This window comes from Leptopilina boulardi, unplaced genomic scaffold (genome assembly GCF_019393585.1).
Source record: "Leptopilina boulardi isolate dan_hultmark-lab unplaced genomic scaffold, ZJU_Lbou_2.1 LbouV2_214, whole genome shotgun sequence".
NCBI classification, from domain to species: Eukaryota; Metazoa; Arthropoda; class Insecta; order Hymenoptera; family Figitidae; genus Leptopilina; species Leptopilina boulardi.
Genome location: NW_026137768.1, coordinates 4401935 through 4426692, shown reverse-complemented (window position 1 = coordinate 4426692; position 24758 = coordinate 4401935). Strand labels below are relative to the sequence as shown.

The following is a 24758-nucleotide window of genomic DNA, read 5'->3' as shown; positions in this document are numbered from 1 at the left end:
CTATTATTATTAAATTATTAAAACAAACGATTTTATAAAATACCATAATAGTTTATTAAATCCACAAATTAACAATAAAAATAAATACAATAGTACATTAAACATGTAAATAATTTAAAGAAATATTAACTAAATAAATAATAAATAAATAATAAATAAATAATAAATAATAAATAAATAATAATTAATAAATAAATAATAAAAAAGTAATAAATAAATAATATTTTCTTATTTGGAGAATATTATATTCCCGTGTAGAAATTTTGCCAAGGTCCAGATCGGGGCCGGATCAGGCTGCCCTATTAGGGAATGAAACGCCGCATCTGATGTGGCCCTGATTAGGAAATCCACATTTTCTGGTCGCCCTGATTTGGCCCCGATCAGCGTTTCATTCCCTACTAGGGCCCGGATAGGACAATTTCTACACGGGTATTTGGTCAAAATTTTAACTAATTTGAATTATATAGTGACTTTTCGAATTTAGACATAAATTTAACTAAACTAGGAAAACTGGTGAGGATCTAAACAAAACCCCATTTTAAATATATAGATCAAAACAAGGCAATTTCTGGCAAAAACTCTCTAAATTTGAATTAGAAAAAATGTTTACTAATTTGAATTAGTGACTCACTTTTTGCTTCTGAATTAGTAAAATTTTACTATAATTATTATAGTAACTTTTACTAACAATTAGTAAAATTTAACTAATTCTAAAGCAAAAAGTGAGTTACTAATTTAAATTAGTAAACATTTTTACTAATTCAGATTTAGAGAGAACTGTTCCTGATTTATGTCCTACTCGGGGAAAACTGATCAGGGGCTGACCAGTTTTTCTAAAAAATAAAAAAAAATAGTAAAATAAATTAAAAACTACATTTTTTGAAACTAGGAAAACTGGCAAGATTCTTACAAAGTGCCGCCTATTTTAAATTATAGAAAAACTCTATTTGGGGCTTTGTCAAGGAGTTCTAGTCAGACACCTAAAATAATAAATATATTGAGAATCTAGTAATTCGTAGTAATTTATTAATATAGCAATTAGTAGTAATTAATTAGTAATTTTAAAAACTATTATAGTTTACATTTTTTTCAAACTAGGAAAACTGGTTAACGCCTTATCAAAGCCGTATTTTAAATCAGGCAAAACGGGACACTTGGTATCCAAATTATTTTCTAAAATTTATACTGCTGATTGTTTGGAATAAGTTAACAGAAATTAAAAACGAAATATTAATTTACGAATTTTATTTTTTACAAAATTTTTAAACTTTCAATAATAATTTTTCCCCAACTGTTTTTTTTTTTTTGAAATTTTGAAAAAGGAGACTACGAGAATGATTTGATGGAACGAAAACACAATGTGGAAGAAAAAGATTAATCGTTTTGCACAAGTTTAGACGCGCAAAAATCGGAAGGACAAGAGCGTGAAAAGTGAAGATCTCGCGAGAGTACTTTTCCTTTTCGTAGCGTTAAAAAGAAAGAAACGCAGTTAGAGAATCCCAAAAGAGTCGTCAAGGAGGCATTTTTTTTTTTTTTTTTTTGAGGACCGAGCTTTTCGTCATTGCAAAAAAAAATTATCAAAAAGTATACTTATGTTTCCGAAATTATATATAAATGTCGAAAAAATATAATTATTTATTAAATTATTTATCAATCACAATATGTAATTATGAACCTAGTTTTTAAAAATTATTTCCTATTTTCGCCTCTGTAATAAATAATTAATTAAATTAAACAATTAATTCTTAAATAATAAGGTAAATGTATTAATTACGGCGCGATTCGAGTCAAAACACCCATTAAATATAGAAAATTCGACATTTCTTTATAAAAATCGATTATTTAAACAAATATGAGAAATTAAAACTAATACAGTAATTTTCTATTACGGCGCACGTTTGTATCAGTTTCGGTATATATCGACCAAAATTACGTGTTAAAGATACTTTGCCCACCGTAATTGAAGCCAATGGAAATCTTAAAAATGTTTCAATTACGGCGAGGGAAAAAATTTGATCTCAAATAATTAAATTAATAATTGTTTAAATTTTTATTAGTAATTGTTTTTCAAAAAAAGATTAAAATAATTTTTTTTTGATCATTTTGCAACAATTATATTAAATATAATAGTAATAATTGTTATTTTTTATAAACGCGCCGTAATTGGTGCACTTACCCTATATATAAAATAATAAATTGGTCAAATCGCGACCAATTTCAAGTATAGTGTATATATATAATTAAAAAAAATTAATTTAAAATCATTCTAAAAAAGACAGACAATGTAAAATGCATTGTGTTGCGATTACTGGATATAAAGAAACAAGAAACGAATAACGAAAGTGTAGATGAAACCGTGTGGTATATGACCTCGCGGACCGTTTGTCTCGATTCCCTTCACCCTGTAACAACTGCCAAGTAGTAACGGCCTTATAGAATACATATATATATATATACGCGTATAGAGAGAGAGAGAGAGAGAGAGCCTAATCGTTCGATCTTGAGGCTCTTGAAACTTCTAATAGCTCAAGATTGCCAATAAATAAAATATATATACATATACCAACAAGACTCACTCACGCGATTTTACATATATTACACACTCCATTAGAATTATGCACCGAGAAAAATTATCCAACGCATCTAAAATATGGGTAATTTGACCTGAAAAATATATATATTGTATATATGTTTCGCAAGTTTTTCTTGTCCAAGAATCGCGACAAGAAAATCATTCAAACATCAGTAATATAATTATATGCAAAATTTTATCGTTTTAAAATAAATTGGAATTTATTTATTTAATTTATTAAGTGTAAATTTTGCTAAAAGTTCGTAACAATAATAATAACAACAACAATAATAATAATTAATAAATAATTATAATAATACAGTGGCGAACCTCGATTATCCGAACTAACCTAAGTTCGGATTCGGGTAAACGAAAATTCGGATAATAGAAATTTCAAATGTTTGTATATAATTAACGTAAAACAATGGAACAGTTAAACTATATATATATATATATTTAATTTAATATAATATTTTAAATGTACATAAATATTTACATTAAATTAAATATGTGACGCGTTCTGATGAAAGGGACCTTAGAAGCAAAAAAATTATAGGTTATGTTTTAAAAATTACGAAGAGACAGAGGATCAATTTTCAATACAAATTATTGATATTTAAGTCAATTACATCAAAAATATTCAATAAAAACTGATTTTTATTTTATATAAATAAAAAGAAACTTTTAATCAATGTAAAATTATCGTAAACATAACCTATAATTCATCGTTTGCTTACATATATTTTGCTTTGGAAAATTGAATATATTCAAGCGATGAAATTTTAAAAATGAAAAAAAAAATAAATTTTGATTCGGAAAGACAAAAAAAAAAAGTTCGAATAACAGAAGTTTATTTAAATATTATTAAAAATTAATATTATTTAATTATTAAAAATATTTATTTAAAAATAAATATTCTAATATTATAGTTTAATAAAATTTAAGCTTTTTTTATAATCAAAAAAAAATTTTAGTATGAAAAAAAAAAAATTTGCATCAATCGCTTTTCTTTAAAAGTGAATAATATTTTTGCAAATTTTTTAGCATACCGAATACATATATCATAGAATGTTTCAGAAATTGCAGCAAGCTAAACTGCCACTTCTAAAACATCTATTGTTTCCGCTTTGAATGCTTTTTAAAATACTCGCGCAGCTATATATTTCTAAAAAAAAAAACTTTGTAAAGCTTTTGTTTCAATTCCTCCAACAATAAGTTATTAATAAACTAAATTAGTTCAAGGCATTATAATAAATATTCAATTATTAAAAATAAAACAAAATAAATCGAAATAATCAAATAATTATAAATAATGATAAAAAAAAAGAAATGTAGAAACAAACTATACAGAAGAAAAATTTGTATAAATATAAATAATTATAAATATAATCAAAAAAAATTTTAATACAAAAAATTAATCAATATAAATAATACAAAATAACGAAAATTTTTGCTAAAGGTAGAAAATAAAAAAAAAACAAAGAAATATTAATAAAATAATAATAAAATAATAAAATAAAAAAATAATACAAAATACAAAAAATGATTGAATTTACATAAATATGAATAAATGGAACAAAATTCTTTTTGTCAAATACATACAAAAAGGTATTTTAGTATATCTTTTAATAAAATTAAATTACAAACAGATTAATATTGATTATATCAACAAGTAAATAATATTATATTCTCTTCATCCGACTAATTACCGAATTCAGGTTGTCCAACATTTGTCATTTGTTTCCCAATGCTAATGATTTAGCCATGATAAATAAATATTGCCTTTCTACTTTAGTGAGCCAATGTTTAATCGATCCAATTACGTTTTCAGAGTCAATGAGTTCAACAATTTAAATGCCATTCAAACATTTATATTTTCTAACATTTCTTTTTTTATAATATGTATATTTATTGTTTTTATATTATTCACACAGAAAACAACCAAATTGACCTTCAATATTAAACTTTTTTTTCACATTACTAATTTTTTCTCCTTGTATAGAAAAATCGAAAGTAACGCCATCTGTTGGTTTTTATAACAGAATTTGACAATAATTTCAAATTATGGGACTATACATTCAGAAATTTTCCTATATATAGTAAAATATTAAAATATTGGAAATGAGAGTCGAAATATATATAATTGAAATTGTTTATCTTTACATGGACTTTTTAATGAAGACGCGCACCTTTATATAGTATTCGAAGGCTTTGCGAAGTAAGCGGTAATCGGATATCGTCGCCGTAGTGACCCATTTATCTGCACTCGACTATTCCAACGTATACTGTTACCCACGGGAACAGTCGAGGACGATAGTAGTGTCGCTGAGGGCACTTTGACGATGATCATCCGAGATTTCGTTCCAGTTTCCCTGCGACGTCAAATTCTCATTCAAACAATGAATATCAATTGACCAATCATCGTTTTATTTTTTTTTTAATTTCAAAAATTCGCATAAACCTCGCGGTTTATTTTCGTTATATTGTCGCACAGACAAAAAACTTTCTACTATTTTTTATTATTTAAAGCCATAAATTTTTATTTATTTTCTTTAAGTTGGTAACACTGTGGCTAGAAATAAATAACTAGAATATGCGCGTTTTCAAAATGAGAGGTTATTTCAAGTGAAAATATTAGTGATTTTATAACTAGATGAAATTACATTTTTAAATTTAGTACTTTAATACTTCACTACTTCAATAATTTATTATTATAGTATACTTTAGTACTTTAATCTTTTAGTACTATAGTTCTTTAATGTTTTAGTACTATAGTACTTTAATGTTTTAGTACTATAGTACTTTAATATCATAGTACTTTACTATTGTTATATTACAGTACTATAGTAATTAGTTTCATATAACTGTAGTAATAAAGTGATATAGTACTAAAGTAATATAGTACTACAATTTATAGTACTTGACTAATACAGCACTAAAGTACTTGAGTAATACAGTACTAAAGTACTTAAGTAATACAGTACTAAAGTACTTTAGCAATACAATAATAAAGTACATCAGTAATAATATAGTACTTTAGCAATAAAGTACTATAGTACTAAAGTAATATACATGGTACTTAAGTAATATAATACTTTAGTAATAAAGTACTTTTGTGATACAGTACTTTAGTAATATAGTACTTTAGTAATACAGCAATAAAGTACTTAGTAATACAGTAATAAAGTATTTTATCAATACAGCAATAAAGTACTATATAGTGATAAAGTACTTTAGTAATATAGTCCTTAAGTAATGTAGAACTTGAGTAATATAGTACTTTAGTAATACAGCAATAAAGTACTTTTTCAATACAGTGTTGATATACTTTACTTATATAGTAAATTAGTAATATAGTACTTTAGTAATATAGTACTTTAGTAATATAGTACTTTAGTAATATAGTAAATTAGTAATATAGTACTTTATTAATATAGTACATTAGTAATATAGTACTTTAGTAATATAGTCCTTAAGTAATATAAAACTTTAGTAATACAGCAATAAAGTACTTTTGCAATACAGTGTTGATATACTTTAGTTATATAGTACATTAGTAATATAGTACTTTGATAATATAGTACTTAAGTAATTTAGTACTTGAGTAATTTAGTACTTTATTAATACAGCAATAAAGTACTTTTGCAATACAGTGTTAATGTACTTTAGTTATATAGTACATTAGTAATATAGTGCTTTGGTAACATATAGAACTTAAGTAATATAGTACTTTAGTAATACAGCAATAAAGTACTTTTGCAGTACAGTGTTGAAGTACTTAAGTAATATAGTACTTAAGTTATACAGTACTTTAGTAATACAGTACTAAAGTACTTTAACAATATAGTAATATTGTACTTTACTAATCTAGTAGCTTAGTTATGCAGTACTTTAGTAATACAGTACTAAAGTAGTTTAGCAATATAGTAATATAGTTCTTTAGTAATATAGTACTTTAGTAATATAGTACTTTAGTAATATAATATTAGTAGTACAGTACTAAAGTACTTTAGCAATATATTAATAAAATACTTAAGTAATATAGTAATTTAGTAATTTAGTACTAAAGTTCTTTAGTACTATATATCGGTTTAGTACTATGGTTCTACTTTACCTCAAAAATTGTATTTATTTCTACAAATTACAGTTTTAACCATATTTAGAATATATAGTACTATAGTCGTATGTTACTATAGTACTGTAGTATTAAAGAACTATAGTATTAGAGTACTATAATATTAGAGATACTATAGTACTGTAGGACAACATATTCTAAATATGGTTATAAGTAAAATATAGGAATAAATATACCATTTTTTTAGTAAATTAGTACTATAATGCTATGCTACTAAAGGACGACAGTACTTTAGTACTATTAGTAACCATTCTTTACTAGTTTTTAGTAAAAAAATGACTGAAAATAAAAATAAATTAATTTTTTTAGTAAGACTAATATTTCACTTAGTAAATTTTAATAAATGAATTAGTATACTTTTCCACCTTCATTTTTCACTAAAAAATAGTCAAAAATTTTTTTTAATGAAATGAAAAAAAAAGAGGGAACAAAATGAAAGGGAGGGGAATGAATATATAGAAGGAAAACGGCGTCATCGCAGTCTATGTGTAAATAGGAGAGAGCCAAAGAGAAAAATAGAGCAATGGAGAGAGAGAGAGGAGAGAGAAAACTGAATGCCAAATGTCGAGCAATGAAAAGCAGAAGTGTGTGTATGTGTATTACGTTCCACAGCGAGAGCACGTGCACACCGTTTCGAATAATGCGGAACCGGCCAATGTCATCGGTGTGTGATACACACGTTGGTTATATAGCATTGGCAAAAATTTCTAACGCCTCCACAAAAAGTCAAAACCGGAAATTCGTTCTTCGGCATTTCCGGCGTCATTTCATCTGTCATTTTATCGCATCCACTATACTGTGATATATATTTATTTAAATTTCCCTATTGATAAATATCATTGAAATTAGTAATAATAAATTACTATATCTTGAAATCATTAATTAATTAAATAATTTATAATTCAATTCTTTTACTAATTATATACTGACAAACATTTTGTCATAATCCAAAATGTTTCTCTACAAGGACCAGAGTATATAAAATAGTTTCTTTATAGATTACGAGATTATTACACACGACAGCTGCCTTCTCTTATTTTTCGCTGACACTCAAAAATATATACTTGTGGAATATTAGTTACATCTGAATAAGTCACTATTTTTTTTTTTTTTGTTCAACATTTTTGTTACATTTTTTTTTCTTTTGTCTGCAAATGATATATCTTATTTTTCAATACATGCACGGGAAGAAAATAAATATCAAATTTTATAAAAGTATTTCAAATTTTTTAAAATTATTTTTCAAATCGTAGAAAATGTACCAAAAATTTTCATATAAGGAAATTCTCAAGTTTAGACAAAACTTTTATTAAATTAATAAAAAATTTAATATATTATATTTATATACAATAAATATTAAATACAAGGAAAAAAAATTTACCTGGAACAACGAAAGGTTGCACTAGAATAGTAAAATTTTTAATTGTTTTAATTAAATCTTTCACTATTCCAGTTGAATCTTTCTCTGTTTCAGATGGACTTTTTTTCAGTATAGTATTTTTTCATTATATTAATATTTAAAATATCTGAAATATTTACCAATATATTAAATAAGTTTTACAAAATTGTAATATAATTATTTTAAATTTCATAATATGTTATTAAAAATTTGTATTTTCTATATGAATTTTTTTTTGTTTTTTACCATATTTTCCATTTGAAAATAGTTTCACAAAAATATTTTTTATTAAATTTGATATTTATTTTCTTTTCGTGTGTAATTTAATATATTTACACTGCTAGGAATGCAGACTCTCTAACTTTACAATCAAAAAGATTGAAATTATCTAGTTTCAATCTCGAAAACTGAATGTTTGCACGTCATTGGATGGACAAAAAAAAGAACTCTAAGCCGCAATGAAATGAAAACATTCGCATTTTTCGAGATTGAAACTAATTTCAATTTTTCCATTGTAAACTAAAAAAAAAAATTTATTTGATTCAATTATTCGATTACTTGATTATTATCAAATAAATATTTATTTGTATTAAATAATTTTTATTTTAATTAAATAAACTTTATTTTAAGTAATAATTTCTGTATTTGAAACAAATATACCATTTAGTTGACTCAAATGATAATTATTTAATGCAAATAAATATTTATTTTTATAATAGTCAAAAAACCATTTACTTGAATCAAATAAATATATTTTTTTCAGTTCGGTTCATTAATTTTATTCGGTTTTTTATACTGTCTAATTAGTAATAGAATTCGTTTCAAATTAGTAAAAATTTCCACTAATTTTTAGTCATTTTTCACTAAAACTTTAGTAAAAAAATAAATTTACTAAATCAAATAGTAATTTGAAAAATTTGAAAATTAGTGAAAAAAAATTTTGAATTAGTAAAAAGTGAGCTACTAATTTACATTAGTAAGAATTTTTAATAATTTTTAGTAAAATATTACTATTTGATTTAGTAGTTAAAAAATTTTTTTTACTAAATTTTTTATTAAAAAGTGATTAAAAATTAGTGAAAATTCTTACTAATTTAAATTAGTAGCTAACTTTTCACTAATTTAAATTTGGATAGCTCAAAAAAAAAAATTTATTTGATTCAAATAATCGGTTACTTATTATTATTATCAAATAAATCTTTATTTGAACCAAATAATTTTTATTTGAATTGAAAAAACTTTATTTGAATCATTAATTTTTGTATTTGATAAATAACATCTTAAATAATAATTATTTTATACAAATAATAATTATTCAATATACAAATAAATATTTATTTGATAATAGTCAAGTAATCGTGTATTTAAATCAAATAAATTTTTTTTCAGTGTAAATTCTATTTTATTATTTATTTATTCTATTGTAGTCCGATTTCTATGTTTTTTTTTCTAAATTTGCTATTAGGCAATAAATTAATTCTTAATGTAAAAATTCTATTAAACTAAAATTTACATAAAAAAATTTAAGAAATAACTAAAATTGAAAAAAGAAATTACAAAAAAATTAAGAAAAGAAATTAAAAAAGAATTTTAAAAGAAATTTAAAGAAAAAAAAATAGAAAAGAAAAAAATTTCATAACCCTAATCTATATATAAAGCCGGAATCTAGAAAAAAAATTAGTCTCGAGTTGGTTGAAGAAAAAGAAAAAAAAAAAAAAACTATATATTTCACTTCACACTCGAAACGCACTTCCGGTGGAACTAGCTCAATCTCAAAGAGTTTCTCAGATTGAAGAACTTACTTTGAGTATATAGCGCTTGCCTTAAAATTGCATGCTCGCGATGCACTATGGATATACACTCTATACTCGAGAAATAGTTCACCGCGCGTATACGTATTCCAATCGAGAAGTCGCCTTGACGAGAGCGTCGGACTTTTTAGGGCAACAATTTTTAAGGCGTTGCATCGGTTTTTCACCGAGGGGGGTGGTATATATATATATAGGTGCGCGTCATTTTCGTCAATTTAACTCTCTTTGCTCCCACGCCTTCCTATATCCCACCACACGGTTCAAACACCATCCTCTACTCTCTATCGGGGGAGAGTATCCGAGAATTCCTCTCTCTCTCTCTCTCTCTCTCTCTCTCTCTCTCTCTCTCACTCTCTCTCCCCTTTCGTCAATCCCCAATTTACCCCACCCCTCTCGTGTCGTATTCCCTTTTTTTTTTACCCCCTCTTAGGGGTTGATTCGCCCTCCAAGCGCGTCGCTGTCACCGAAGCGAGGTCAATCGACGGAGGGGTCCGAAGACGACCCCCACTCCACTTCCCCCCCCCTCAACCTGAGCTACTCGATATCGTTTCATTACGCACCCCCCTCCCCTCCGCATCGAGAAACCTCTATTTCATCCAACTTTTCCCCACCAACTAACCAACCACCCTTATCCGTTTCTCCTCTGCCGCCCACTTTTACTGAGCCCCCTTCCCCCCCCCTCTTATATCGTTCGGCGAACGACTCGAGGACGAAACACGAATGCCCACGAATTTTTATTGTTACTTTTCGCGCTGCTTTTTTACGTTCCTCTTAACGATCAACCTCCCTCTCCCCTTAACTTGCCAAGGCAGCTTCTATATCCCCCCCCCTCCCTGGTAAAACTGCACTTTCGCGGAAACGAAAGCCATTTCGGAAAGTAAGGGCGCGGGAACGGCCAGTTACCTTAGATATAAGTAAGCGTTTATCCTTTTTTTATTACTATCGTATCTTACCCGAGCCGAGATACGAGGAAAACTGCGTTTCCCCCTTGGCATCGAGGTGACGCTTTTTCTACTTGGGCGTTAATAAGTTTTCCGCGAAATGGGATGGGTCAAATAGAAGGGTGTGAGAGGCGGGGGGGGGGGGTTGTAAGGGAGAGGGTGTAAGCATGTTACGAGATGGGGATTATAAAAGTGTTGCGGTTTTCATTATAGAAAATTTTTCAAAATAGGAACACTATATAAAATACATTCAAAATAGAATTTAGTAAAAATTTTCTTCTAACTTTTCTAGATTTTTTTTAGTTTTTGATATATAAGAAACAATTTTTTTGAACAAAAAATTCCAAAATTTCAAAAATGTATAAATACCTTTGCTTTTTTGCGAAGGTATAAAGTTTAATTTGTTTTTCCAATCGAATTTAATTTCTACTAAACTTCTAATGAAAAAATGCACTGAGAGAAAAGATTGATTGCTCTCTAAATCTAAATTAGTCACTATTGACTAATTCAATAGCACCAATTCGTTTATTAAATGAATTAGTAACAGTAATGATTACTTTTTAGTCGCAAAAATGAATAATTCATTATAGTTAATCTAATTTTTAGGTTATGTTACATGACTAAAAAATTAGTAGATTTAGTAATTATTTAGTATTTATTTACTAAATATTTTAGTAACTTTTTTAAAAATAATTAATTAAATTTGACTGTTAAATTAGTTGTTTTCTACTAAAATTTATAGTTATTTTCTACTTATTGAAATAGGACCGATTCATTAACGATTTGTCTGTTAATTAGTAGTTTTCTACTAATATTCAGATTTAGAGAGTATGGTGTTACCATTTTTGAAATGACCATTTTTAGTTAGTAAACTATACTGCTGCTAATTTATTTTAGTTGTGGTTACTATTTTTATTGGTTGACATAACTATATTATTAGTTAGTTTAACTAATTAATTAATAACTATTTAATTAGTTACCTTACTAACAAAATGGTTAGGCTGATTTTTACCATTTATAAATGGTAAAATATACATCCACAGAAGAGATTTTTTTGATTTAAAGAAACCAATTTCTTTGGACTTGTTTTTCTTTCATTCAAAATAAAATTTTCTTTGAAGGAAAAAAAGCTTTTTAGTTTCAAAGAAAATTTTATTTTGAATCAAAGAAATTTGTGCATTAAATCAGAGAAATTCTGACATTTATATAGGGTTAAAGAAAAATTTATTTGCATTAAAGAAAAAATTTCTTTGAAACGAAGATAATTTTTTTTGAATCAAAGATAATTTGTTTGAAACAAAGAAATTTTCTTTCTCTCTAAATCTAAATTAGTAAAAATGTTTACTAATTTGAATTAGTGACTCACTTTTTGCTTCTGAATTAGTAAAATTTTACTAATTATTAGTAACTTTTACTAACAATTAGTAAAATTTAACTAATTCTAAAGCAAAAAGTGAGTCACTAATTTCAATTAGTAAATATTTTTACTAATTCAGATTTAGAGAGTTGAATCAAAGAAAAATTTGTCAAAAAAATTGATTTCTTTAAATCAAAGAGATTTTTTATCAATGTATTTTGTGCTTTTTAAGAAATTTTTGAGAAAAAATTATCTTGGCGCCTATTTAAGAATATTTTATACTTAAATTATGATTACATTATATTCTCATTTTAAGAACAATATATACTGAATTTAAGTATAAAATATTTTTAAATTAAGAATATAAACTCAGAAAAAAATTCGTTTGAAGCAACCAAATTTTGGTTATAAATCAAACAAAATAAATGCATTGATATATACAGTTAACCAAACATTTGGTTGCATAAACCAAACGTTTATTTAGCTCAATCAAATTTTTTCTTTGTTCAAAAAATTTATTAAAATAAACCAAACAGTTATTTAGATCAAATAAATATTTATTTGAATTAAACAAATTTTGTTTGAACTAACCAAAAAATTGGGTAAATATAAAAAAAATGGTACATTTGGTTCAAACATATTTTTTTTCTGAGTGATATATTTAAGAATATTTTATACTTAAATGAAGTATTTATAGTCTTATTGTAAAAATAATATATACTGAATCTAAGTATAAATTTTAAAAAAGCGCCAAGAATTAAATAAAAATCTGTAAACTGCAGTTTACAGATTTTTCTCTGTATTATCAAATAAATATTTACTTGAACCAAATTATTTTTATTTAAATTAAATAAATTGTATTTGAAAATTTAAACCAATAATTTCTGTATTTCTAACAAATACTATTTAATTGACACAAATAATAATTATTTAATACAAATAAATATTTATTTGATAATAGTTCATATTTTGAAATTTGTATAATTATTTGATATTCATTCATTTCCATATAAATAAATAAATAATAATAATAATATAAAACTAATAATAAAATAATAAATATTTATTTGTTAATAGTCAAATAAACCGATTATTTGGATGAAATAAATTTTTTTTGCATTAAAAATAGATGACTTTTATAAATAAATTTTATTTAATAAATATATGTATTTATCTTATAAATGAACAAATATACAATTTATAAAAAATTTATTTTATATATAAAATTTATAAATAATTAAGGGTAAAATAACTTTGCCAATGTTTTTAACTTTACTATCCTGATAAAAGTCCGCGTGTATTCTGTTTCAGTGAAAAAGGAAAGTTTTGTTCAGACAATAAGCTTTTAGGTAGAAAAGAAAATTTTCAACTATTCTAAATTTCTTTAAGTTCTACAAATTTTCTTCAATATTTATAATATAGCTATATGTAAAAATATTTTTTTAAAAAACTTTTTTCATAAATATATATATTTATACATTTTTTATGCGAGACAAAATAAAATTTAATAATAGATAAATAAAATATTGTGATAAAAAAATTATAAAAAATACAAATTATTAAAGAAAAATTATATAATAAAATTATATAATCGATTTATAAAAATTTGAAATTGAAATTATATTTGTAATTTTTTAACAAACAAATAACGATTTTTTTTTAAGTGAAAAAGGAAAGTCACAGTAAGACATATCTTATTTTATATGTGACAGTATATAAATATAGAAACGAAAAGGTTTTGTCCTGACAGAAAATATTTTCTTTGTAAAAAGAAAATCAAAAGAAAATTTTCAATGTATATAAGTTTGAGAGAAGTATTTTCTCTATATTCGGTTTTAGTGAAAACGGAAAGTTTTAGTCAGACATTCCATAATATATATATATAGACGACTTTATTATATCGCCAATTAGTTAAAATATATAACAATTATTTATGAGAAAACAAAAGTTTTAGTTATTAATATTTAAAAAATTAATAATAAATAATTTCACCCTATTTTATTTCACTTCATTATAAAAGTTATATCTTTAAGTATATAGAAAAGGTCAATTTTGATGAGAAAAAATATTAAAATTTTAATAAATCAACGAAATATATTATTATTTTCGTTTTTTTCATAAATAAAAAACAAATTTTAATTTCTAATATATGAAAAGAGAGAGATGAGTTTGAAGTGCGACTAAAGATTATTTTCAAACATGTTTTTGCGAGTTTAATATCACTGACAAGGGATCTTATTATATATACACAATTGCATTTGAAAAGTAGATGCTAAAGCATCATTGGCAGCTGTCTTGCATTTACTATATAATATCAAACGTTAGGCGTATTGACCTACTTTATAGACATGCACCTTTGGATTTAGTTAGCAAACAAAGTTTTCTCTGTAAACAAGGATATTTCACAGATAATCTGGATTGTAATATTTTACTCAAGATAAACCTGTTACATTTTAAGTGTAATGTTAACATTCACAAAACGTTCACAAGTGTTTTTACATTATTCTTTTCTAAAGAGCTTGAGTGAAAAAATAAATTTCAAAAAAAGGAACTAAAAAAAATCTGATTCAATTTTTATTTAATTTTAAATTGCGTAGAGTAATATTCATAAATGAAAATTTTAAGTTTTACACGAATTTTTTTTTAAAGAAAAAAATTATTTCGATCTTTTTTACTTTTATTTTAATTATTTGGAAAATTTTTCTTTAATTTCTTTTTTCTTTAAAAAATTTCTTTCGTATTCCGAACATTGAAATTTTTTTTTTTTTCATAAAGTTTTTCCATTTTTTAGTTATTATTATTTTGGCAAAACTGATGGGGAATTTTTAATGATAATTTAGATCTTCGAATTTTTATTTTTTAGATAAAATAAAATTTTAAAAATTGTATTAAAAGGCAAAGTTGAAATTTTTTTTTTTCTGAATAAATCTAATCGAGATGAGAAAAGAGGCAGTAGAGTGCAAAATTATTTGGGGTTAAAAATATATATATGTAAAAATAATTTTTGAAAAGAATATTCGTAAACAACGAGTCAGTTTAGAAAATCCATATTTCGTTATTTTCCCCTGTTATGTAAGGGTCATATATTTTCATGGAATCCGATTCCCTTCTAGAAGGCAGCATATATTTCACCACCATACGCCTCCTTCCTCTTTCCACTATTCCTAACCTCGTAAAATGTGCTTCGCGAGTGTATACACACACACTAACACATTTTTACACTTTGCAAAAAAAAAAATTTTTTTATATTAAAAAAAGAAAATGTAAATGTCAATAGTATTTTTTTTTCTGTTAATTCGATTATCTATAAAATAACATCAATATGTTAAAATAATTTTTTTTTTAATTTCGTTGCGGTTTTAAAAAAAATTTATTTCAAAATTTTAATTTGCGGTTTTGAAATATATATTATAAAATTGTAATGCAATTTTGTACAAAATTATATTGTCGATAAAAATAAATATAATTTATTTGACAATATATGGGGTCATCCATAAAGCATGTGGTACAATTTTTTTTTTTTTTTTTTTGAGGGGAAATTTAGCGGAAAATTAGCGGTTAACCCCATCTCAGATGTTTTGTGGATGAACCATATTTTTATTTTATATACTCTCAAAAATGGGATTTTTATTGATAATAGTAGTTTTAAACTATTTTATTCTATTAAAAAAAAATACAATTGCAAGTAAAGAAATTAAAGATACAAAAATAATAAAAATGAAGCAACCAAATAAACTTTAAAAAAATCGAAACAATAACATGAATTAAGAATTAAGATCTATTAAAGATAACATTTATAATTTAATATTTCTCTTTTGTTAAAACCGTTTTTCTGATAACTTTATAATTTGATATGTGCCCTTAATACTTTAAGTAAACTTATATTGTTTGTGAAACTAATATAAATTTTTTAATAAAAATTATATTCTGTCACAATTTTTTTTAAGTAATTTTAAAAATAACCTCAAAATTAAAATTTTTAATTAAAAAAAAAAATTATTTTTTATAGTTTTTAATATTTAAATTTTTTTTTATAAATAATAACTTAAAAATATTTGTATACTCTCTAAATTTGAATTAGTAAAAAAGTTTACTAATTTGAATTAGTGACTCACTTTTTGCTTCTCAATTAGTAAAATTTTACTAATTATTAGTAACTTTAACTAACAATTAGTAACTTTAACTAACAATTAGTAAAATTTAACTAATTATAAAGCATAAAGTTACTAATTTAAATTAGTAAACATTTTTACTAATTCAGATTTAGAAAGTAAGCAATATAAGAAATTAAAAAAAAGTTTATGTAATAACTAACAAATTGGAAAAATTTATGTAAAAAATAACAAAAGAAAAAATTAAATTTCCAAATAAGAAGCAAAAAAAAATTTTATTATAAAAGAACAATTAGAGAAAAATTATTAATAATTAAAATAACAAAAGTGTAAACATCGAATGTAAAAATAAATATTTATGTTTTGTTTAATCTAATATTTTTTTGGAAAAATTTTTTTCAAACAACAACACACTTAATTTACATCCAGATAAATATTTTATTTACTCACATTTATTTGAGACAAAATTTAAAATCAAATAAAAATATTATTCTCTCTAAATTTGAATTAGTGAAAAGTGAGCTACTAATTTAAATTAGTAGAGAATTGTCACTGATTTTTAGTTACTTTTTACTAAAAATTTAGTAAAAAAACATTTTAGTAATATTTTACTAAAAATTAGTAAAAATTCTTACCTCACTTTTCACTAATTCAAATTTAGAGAGTCTTTAATAACTTTTTATTTATTTCAAAATTAAACACAAATAAAATTATTTAAATATTTAGTTAATAATATATAAATATTAATTATTTTAGGTAAATAAAAAATTGACAATAAACTTTATTTGAAACAAGTAAATATTTGGTTCTGATACCAAATATACACCCTGAAAAAAGTAATCTCATATTTAGAGGAAAAATCCTCTTCTAATATCCTCTCAATTTTTCCTCTTAAAACAAAAGTATTCCACTTGAATGTAGAATATTTTTATTCTTTAGTGACTAATAATAAAACAAAAACAATTTTTTTGAGGTTCTGATGTCAAAAACATTGAATTAAAGTTAAATAAATAAACAAATCTATTAATTAATGTAAGTAATTAACTATAAATCATTAATTATATTTAATATTTAATTAATGATATTTAATTTAGTGCATGATAATAACTTTTCTTTATCAGTTTATAACCATAATTGTCAAATTATATGCGAGAGGAAAATCCTCTCAAGTGAAGACTATTACTTTTGATACAATATATAAGAGGAAAATATGCATCAAATTAAGAGGAATTCGCTAGAATCAAGATTACTTTTTTTAGGACAATAACCAGATGGAAGAACAAAAGAGTAAAAAGAAAACATTTGTGATTTCTTATCAAAGAATTTTTTTTTTTTTTTTGAAAAAATTGACCCACCGTCATTTTCATTGACAAAGAATCCAGCCTCGGAATACAATTTTCTGTTGGTATTATCGCGAGTAACGATATTCATAACTCGTCTAGAAATCACGTTTAACGAGAAACTTTTGCGATCATATATCCCGTTACATGAGGATCCTCTCTCATTTTCCACGTGTCGTAGTTGTCGTCAGCCCACCTCCCTCCCTCCCTCCCCCCACACGTGCAATCCGATCAACAATCTCACATTCCCCCTTGTGGCTTATATATATATATATATTATTATTATTATTATTATTTTTATCCGTATCCGTAATTCTCGTGAATATTAAAAAAAATTCGCCACTGTATAACCACCCTTAATGATGAGCGAGCAAATTCAACTCCGCCGAATCCGTTCATTGTACGGCTTCGAACTGTGCTGGTCACTCCTTTCCGGTTCTTTTTCCATTCGATCGATCCCCTCCTTCTTAAGGGGGTGGAGAGGGGAGGGAATGAAGGGGGGTTGAGGGAGGGTTTGGATGGTGGCTCAAAACTCGCGACACCTGCGGCGCTCACGGCCCTTTTTTCCGATGGCGCCGAAAGGATCCCGAAATCCCAATGGAGGGGGATTTGAGGAACGAGAGAGAGAGAAAGAAAAAAAGGGGTGGGAGGTAAAAAAGAAGGGAGGATAAAAATACAAGAAAGAAGGGTAGAAAAAAAAGGGAGAAGTAAAAAAAAGGAAGAAGCGTCAAGGCGTGCACGCAACACCCGCGAAACGTGCCTGCTCGAGCGGGACGAGCGCGTCGTCTGACAAAAAAAAAAAAAAAGGGGGATGAGAGAGAAAGAGAGAGGGAGCTATCTCACTTATGCGCACTCTTTCTATCAAAAAAGTAGAGAGTGGGGGGAGAGAGAGAGAATAGAGAGAGGGGCAAATATAACCCGGAAGGGGGTTGACGAGAATCCAAAGCATAAAAGGGGGGTTGCGCGCGTAAGAAGAAGAAAAGAAGGTTTCGGGCGGCGGCCGGGAAAGGCTTGCTTGCTTGTCTGTGGTCAAGGCACGCAGCATGTGCAGTATTATATGCGCGCGCCCAAGCGACGCCACACAGCGTCGGTGGCAACGACTGCGACTAAGGGCAATTGGAAGACAACCGACAACGTTGAGACTAAATTGTCGCGAGAGCCCTTTTCCTTTAACCCTCTCCCCCCCTCAACCCTCTGCTCTCTTTCTAAAAGTTTTTCCCTCTCATTCCTATACACGGAGAAAAACTTTTTATACCACTTTTTCTTAAACTAATATATGTATTTTTAATAAATTGACTAACAAAGTGAGAAAAAACTGCAATTTTTCACTACTTTGGATATGGAAATATTAAATTTAATCGAATTTCAATATGGCATCCATTCAAGTACTAACCGCGTTGAACGTTGCTTAACTTCCGTGATTCCTAATGTTTTATTTGCCTACTACACCCAGAAAAAAAAATTATTTGATTCAAAGAAATTATAATTTCTTTAATGAGTTTTCCTTTGATTTATAAGGTTTATTTGTTTCAAACAAATTATCTTTTATTCAAACAAAAAATTATCTTGGTTTTAAAGAAATTTTTTATTTAATTCAAATAAATGTTTCTTTGACCCCTATATGTCAATTTTAGAATTTATCTTTAATTTAATGCACAAATTTCATTCCTTTTTTTCTAAATCTGAATTAGTTATTTTCTACTAATAAAAGAGTGCGGATTCGTTTACCAATTGAATTAGTAACAGTTTTTGCTTCTTTTTTAGTAGAGAACTACTAATTGCTAGTAGAAAACTACTAATTCACGGAGTAAATCGGCTTACTAATTTGAAATAGTTAAAAATACGACTTACTCCATAAATTAGTAGTTTTCTACTAGTAATTAGTAGTTTTCTACTAGCAATTAGTAGTTTTCTACTAATAAAGAGTCAAAAACTGTTACTAATTCAATTGGTAAACAAATCCGGTCTTTTTCTCTCTAAATCTGAATTAGTAAAAATGTTTACTAATTTAAATTAGTGACTCACTTTTTGCTTCTGAATTAGTAAAATTTTACTAATTATTAGTAACTTTTACTAACAATTAGTAAAATTTAACTAATTCTAAAGCAAAAAGTGAGCCACTAATTTAAATTAGTAATCATTTTTACTAATTCAGATTTAGAGAGTTCATTAGTAGAAAAACTACTAATTCAAATTTAGAGAGTTCAAAGAAAATTTCTCTGAAACTACACTTTAAATTTGAATTAGTGAAAAGAGAGCTAAAAAATTTTTTCACTAATATTTAGTAAAATATTACTATTTGATTTAGTATAAATTTTTTTTTTCATCACTTTTCACTAATACAGATTTAGAGAGTAAGAAGCTTTTTTTTGTTTCAAAGAAAATTTTATTTTGAATAAAAGAAAACAAGTCAAAGAAATTGGTTTATTTAAATCAAAGAAATCTTTTCTCAGGGTGTAAATATTGAAAAAAAAGCAATCAATTAATTTTAAAATAATCTCTAAAACTGAATTAATAAAAATTTGAACTAATTTTGAATTATTGACTCAATTTTTGCTTTTGAATTAGTTAAATTTTTACTAATTCGATAGTAAAAGAAAATTTTACTGTCGAATTAGTAAAATTTAACTAATTCAAAAGCAAAACCTCGGCGCATGATTATGCAATAAAAATCATTAGTGAGAATATTCAACAATTTTATTAGAATTTTTTTTTATAGACCAATTTTCATTTTTCGAATTAAAATTTGTCAGAATTTAATTTTTAGAGAATTTTTATGGCACCGAATTTTTATTTGTCGCCGAAATTGCAGAAAAATCGCGCTAAAATCGATTGTTCGTTAGGCCATTTACAATTTCGGACAAATAAAAATTCGGTGCCATAAAAATTCGGTTAATTAAAAATTCTTCTAAAAAAAGAAAGTCTGTCAAATTTTAATTCGAAAAATAATAATTCGTCAAAAAAATAATTATATCTATAATAAAATGTTTTAAAATGAAAAATTTTAACCAAAAGTTTTTTGTGGGATAAACATGCGCCCCCAAAAAGTGAGTCAATAATTCAAATCAGTTAAAAAAATTTACTAATTCAAATTTATAAAGTAAAATATTTATTGTTTATTACATATTCAATGTATGAGTTTTTATGAATACAATTTTAATTATTAATCTCTCTAAATTTCAATTAGTAAAAAGTGAGCTAAATTAGTAAGAAATTTTTCCACTAATTTTTAGTCAATTTTTACTAAAACTTTAGTTAAAAAAAAAATTAAAAACTATTAAATCAAATAGTGATATTTTTATATAACTTAGTTCATTTTTTATTTTACCGTCACAAAAATTTTTTTTTTTTAGAAACGACTCGAGTTTTCGATTAAACGTCTTTTTTGGAACGAAATTTATTCATCAACCTAATTTTCTATTTCCATATTTTCCTGTCTTTAAGTCTGACAAACTTTAATTTTCCATCTGTTGCATTTTCGTGACATTTTCCGAGAATTTTTTTTCAAATTACTTTTCTAATTATTTTCCCCATCCTTCTCTCTTTCGTTGTTTTTTAACAGTAAGAAAAAAAAACATTTATTTGGTTCAATTAATCGGTTATATAATTGCGGCTATTATATTAAATAAATATTTATTCGTATCAAATAATTTTTATTAGATTAATATAAACTGTGTTCGAATCAATAATTTTTGTATTTTTAAATAAATACCGTTTTATTTATTCAAATAATAATTATTTGATATATACAAATAAATATTTATTTAATACAACTATATTAATTTATATTTAATATTTATTTAATAGAATTAAATATTTAGTTGTATTAAATATTATGGACACAAATAAACATTTCTTTAAATACAAATAAATATTTATTTAATAAGAGTCAAATAACGAATTGTTTGAATAAAATAATTTTTTTTTAAATTTATCTTAGTATTTTTCCACTAAATTATTGTTTCTCCAGATTTCTTTCATCCCTTGAGTATTTACACATACACACATATGATTTAGGAATTTGTAAATTATTATTTTTCAACCCTCTTTCGTTTGTGCCTCTCGCTCTCTTCCCTTTTTTATTATTTATTTTCATTTTCATTTTTTTTTTTTTGTTATCAAAAAATTTTCGTCCTATAACAAAAGAATCGCGTCTCGACATTCTCTCGCAGTTTTTCAGTGAAAAGCCGAGAGTAGGAGCAAAAAAGGAAAGGTGTGGGGAAAGGGGGTGCGCGCGGTGGGTCGCGGAGGGCAAGTAGGGTCAAAAGAGAAATGGAAAACGTCCCTCGGCACTGCTCAATGCCATGCGAACCGCGTAAGCGAGGGTGACGCAAACGAATTTTCAACTCGCTAGTCTCCACGCTTTTTTAAATATTGCAGAACACCTCAAAGAGTTTATGAAAAAGTTGATGCTTTTTTAGTTTAAACTTTTTAAATTACAGTATATATAATATATATATATATAGTGTTTTATATTCTTATGTATAGTTTTGAAAATTTCAAAAAGAAAAATATTTCCATCTTCATCTATACATTTATTTTTCTAATATATAAATGTCAAAAGATTTATTTTTCCCTATTTATTGTTTTTTTAAATATTTTTTTCCTAATATTTCTGTTTTTTTATATTACTGGTTTTTTGTATTTCTGTTTTTTGCATTTTTGTATTTGTTTCTGAATTTGTGTATTTTTGATTAAAAAAGTATTTTTGTATTTGTATTTTTTTTTTGTATTTTTGTTATTTTTTGTTATTTTCTCTCTAAATCTGAATTAGTAAAAAGGTTTACTAATTTACATTAGTGACTCAATTTTTGCTTTAGAATTAATTAAATTTTACTAATTTATAGTAAAAGTTACTAATAATTAGTAAGATTTTACTAATTCAGAAGCAAAAAGTGAGTCTCTAATTCAAATTAGTAAACTTTTTTTACTAATTCAGATTTAGAGAGTTTTTGTTAAAGATATTATTTTTTAAAAAATTACCTCTTTAAATAGGTTACAATTAACTAATTACAGAAATTTAATTATATTTTAAAGTATATTTTTAATAGTTTTAAATTATTAATAAAAAAAAATTATGACTATAATTGTATTATTTATTCTCTTAAATATATATATATATATATATATATACTCAAGCTGTTGACCTACATAAGTCGTCGTGTTATTTTGGAACAAGTGACAGTTGCTCTCACTTTCTTCGTAAAACGGTTTTAAAATTAAGTTATAATGATACAATTCTTTAAAAAAAAAAAAAACGAATTATAATTTAATTTACAAAAAAAGGGTAACAACTTTTTTTTTGCTACCATATGTCAGTTCGCGCATAGGTACAAACATATGTAATGAAAATATTGTTGAGGAAAAAAAATGAACTACATTTTTAATTACACCTCCGAAACATCTGTCAAATTTTATATTCTTTACTGCGTTATATTTTCAAAAAAAAAAAAAAATAAAATTTGTTAAAATAAAACCCTGATATTAGATAGAAATTATTTTTATTTTCCTAAAAAATGGAAAATTAAAAAATAATATTAAAAAAATGACGATAATAGAATGCAAAAATAAATAATAAATAAAAAAAATAATAAAACATTACAAAAGTAAATAATAATACAATAATAATAATAATAATAATAATAATAATAATAATGATAAATGATAAATAAATAATAGTAATAAATAATTTACCATTAAATAATAAATATGATATATGAAATTTTGATAGAAATTTATAGGTATATATTGTGTATAGTCTTTTATTTTGTGTTAATAATATAATTATGATTAATTATGCAGAACCTTGTGAGATCACATAGAAATGGGAAATTCCAGGATTTGGTTAATCATGAACTAGTGAAGAATTATTAATTACCAGTCAATTTAGATACATCAGTGCCTTCACATTATTAATTTTCATAATCTAATTTAAATAACTTATTAATCTGATTAAGTTTTTCATCCAAAGAGCAAGACAAAAGAGAAATTTTTACTATCGATATATTGATCGAGGTGAAATAAAGAATTTTAATAATTAATTAATAATAATTATTCAATTTTATTTTTATATTTTTAAAATAAAAAATTATACAATTCGTCAATAAAGTGGAAATCAGAATGGAAGTACAAAATCAAATTGGAAATACAAAAATCAAAATCAAAATTAAAAATCAAAACGGAAGTTTACAAAATCAAATTGAAAATACAAAAAAAAAGCAAAATCAAAATAGAAAATAGAAAATCAAAATAAAAACACAAAATCAAATTGGAAATACAAAACAAAAATCAAAATCAAAATAGAAAATCAAAACGGAAGTACAAAATCAAATTGGAAATATGTACAAAAAAAATCAAAATCAAAATCAAAATAGAAAATAGAAAATCAAAATAACAACACAAAATCAAATTGGAAATACAAAACAAAATTCAAAATCAAAATAGAAAATAGAAAATCGAAATAAAAACACAAAATCAAAATGAAAATATAAAACAAAAATCAAAATCAAAATAGAAAATCAAAACGGAAGTACAAAATCAAATTGGAAATACAAAAAAAATCAAAAACAAAATAGAAAATAGAAAATCAAAATAAAAACACAAAATCAAATTGGAAATACAAAAAAAATCAAAATAGAAAATAGAAAATCAAAATAAAAACACAAAATCAAAATGAAAATATAAAACAAAATTAAAACGGAAGTACAAAATCATATTGGAAATACAAAACAAAAATCAAAATCAAAATAGAAAATCAAAACGGAATTACAAAATCAAATTAGAAATACAAAAAAAAATCAAAATAAAAATAGAAAATCAAAATAAAAACACAAAATCAAATTGAAAATATAAAACAAAAATCAAAATAAAAATAGAAAATCAAAATAAAAACACAAAATCAAATTGAAAATATAAAACAAAATTAAAACGGAAGTACAAAATCAAATTGGAAATACAAAACAAAATCAAAATATAAATACAAAATCATAATGGAAATAGAAAATAAAAATGAAAATACAAAATAAAATGGAAGTACAAAATAAAAATGGAAAATCAAATTGGAAACATAAAACAAAATCAAAATGGAAATA

General features: G+C 24.5%; 1 protein-coding gene across 8 annotated transcripts in view; it reads right to left on the bottom strand.

Annotated features, from left to right (window-relative positions):
- The window catches only part of LOC127279175 (mushroom body large-type Kenyon cell-specific protein 1), a 189345-nt gene that overhangs the window by 50302 nt on the left and 114285 nt on the right, over positions 1–24758 (bottom strand). Inside the window, exon 1 of one of the 8 annotated variants that reach the window (XM_051301387.1) lies at positions 17683–17867. The exons of the other annotated variants lie outside the window; for them this stretch is intronic. Within the exon in view, the coding sequence (XP_051157344.1) occupies positions 17683–17758 (76 nt within the window). The 5' untranslated portion in view covers positions 17759–17867. Of the gene's footprint in view, positions 1–17682; positions 17868–24758 lie in introns of those variants that run through there. 8 annotated transcript variants of the gene reach the window in all.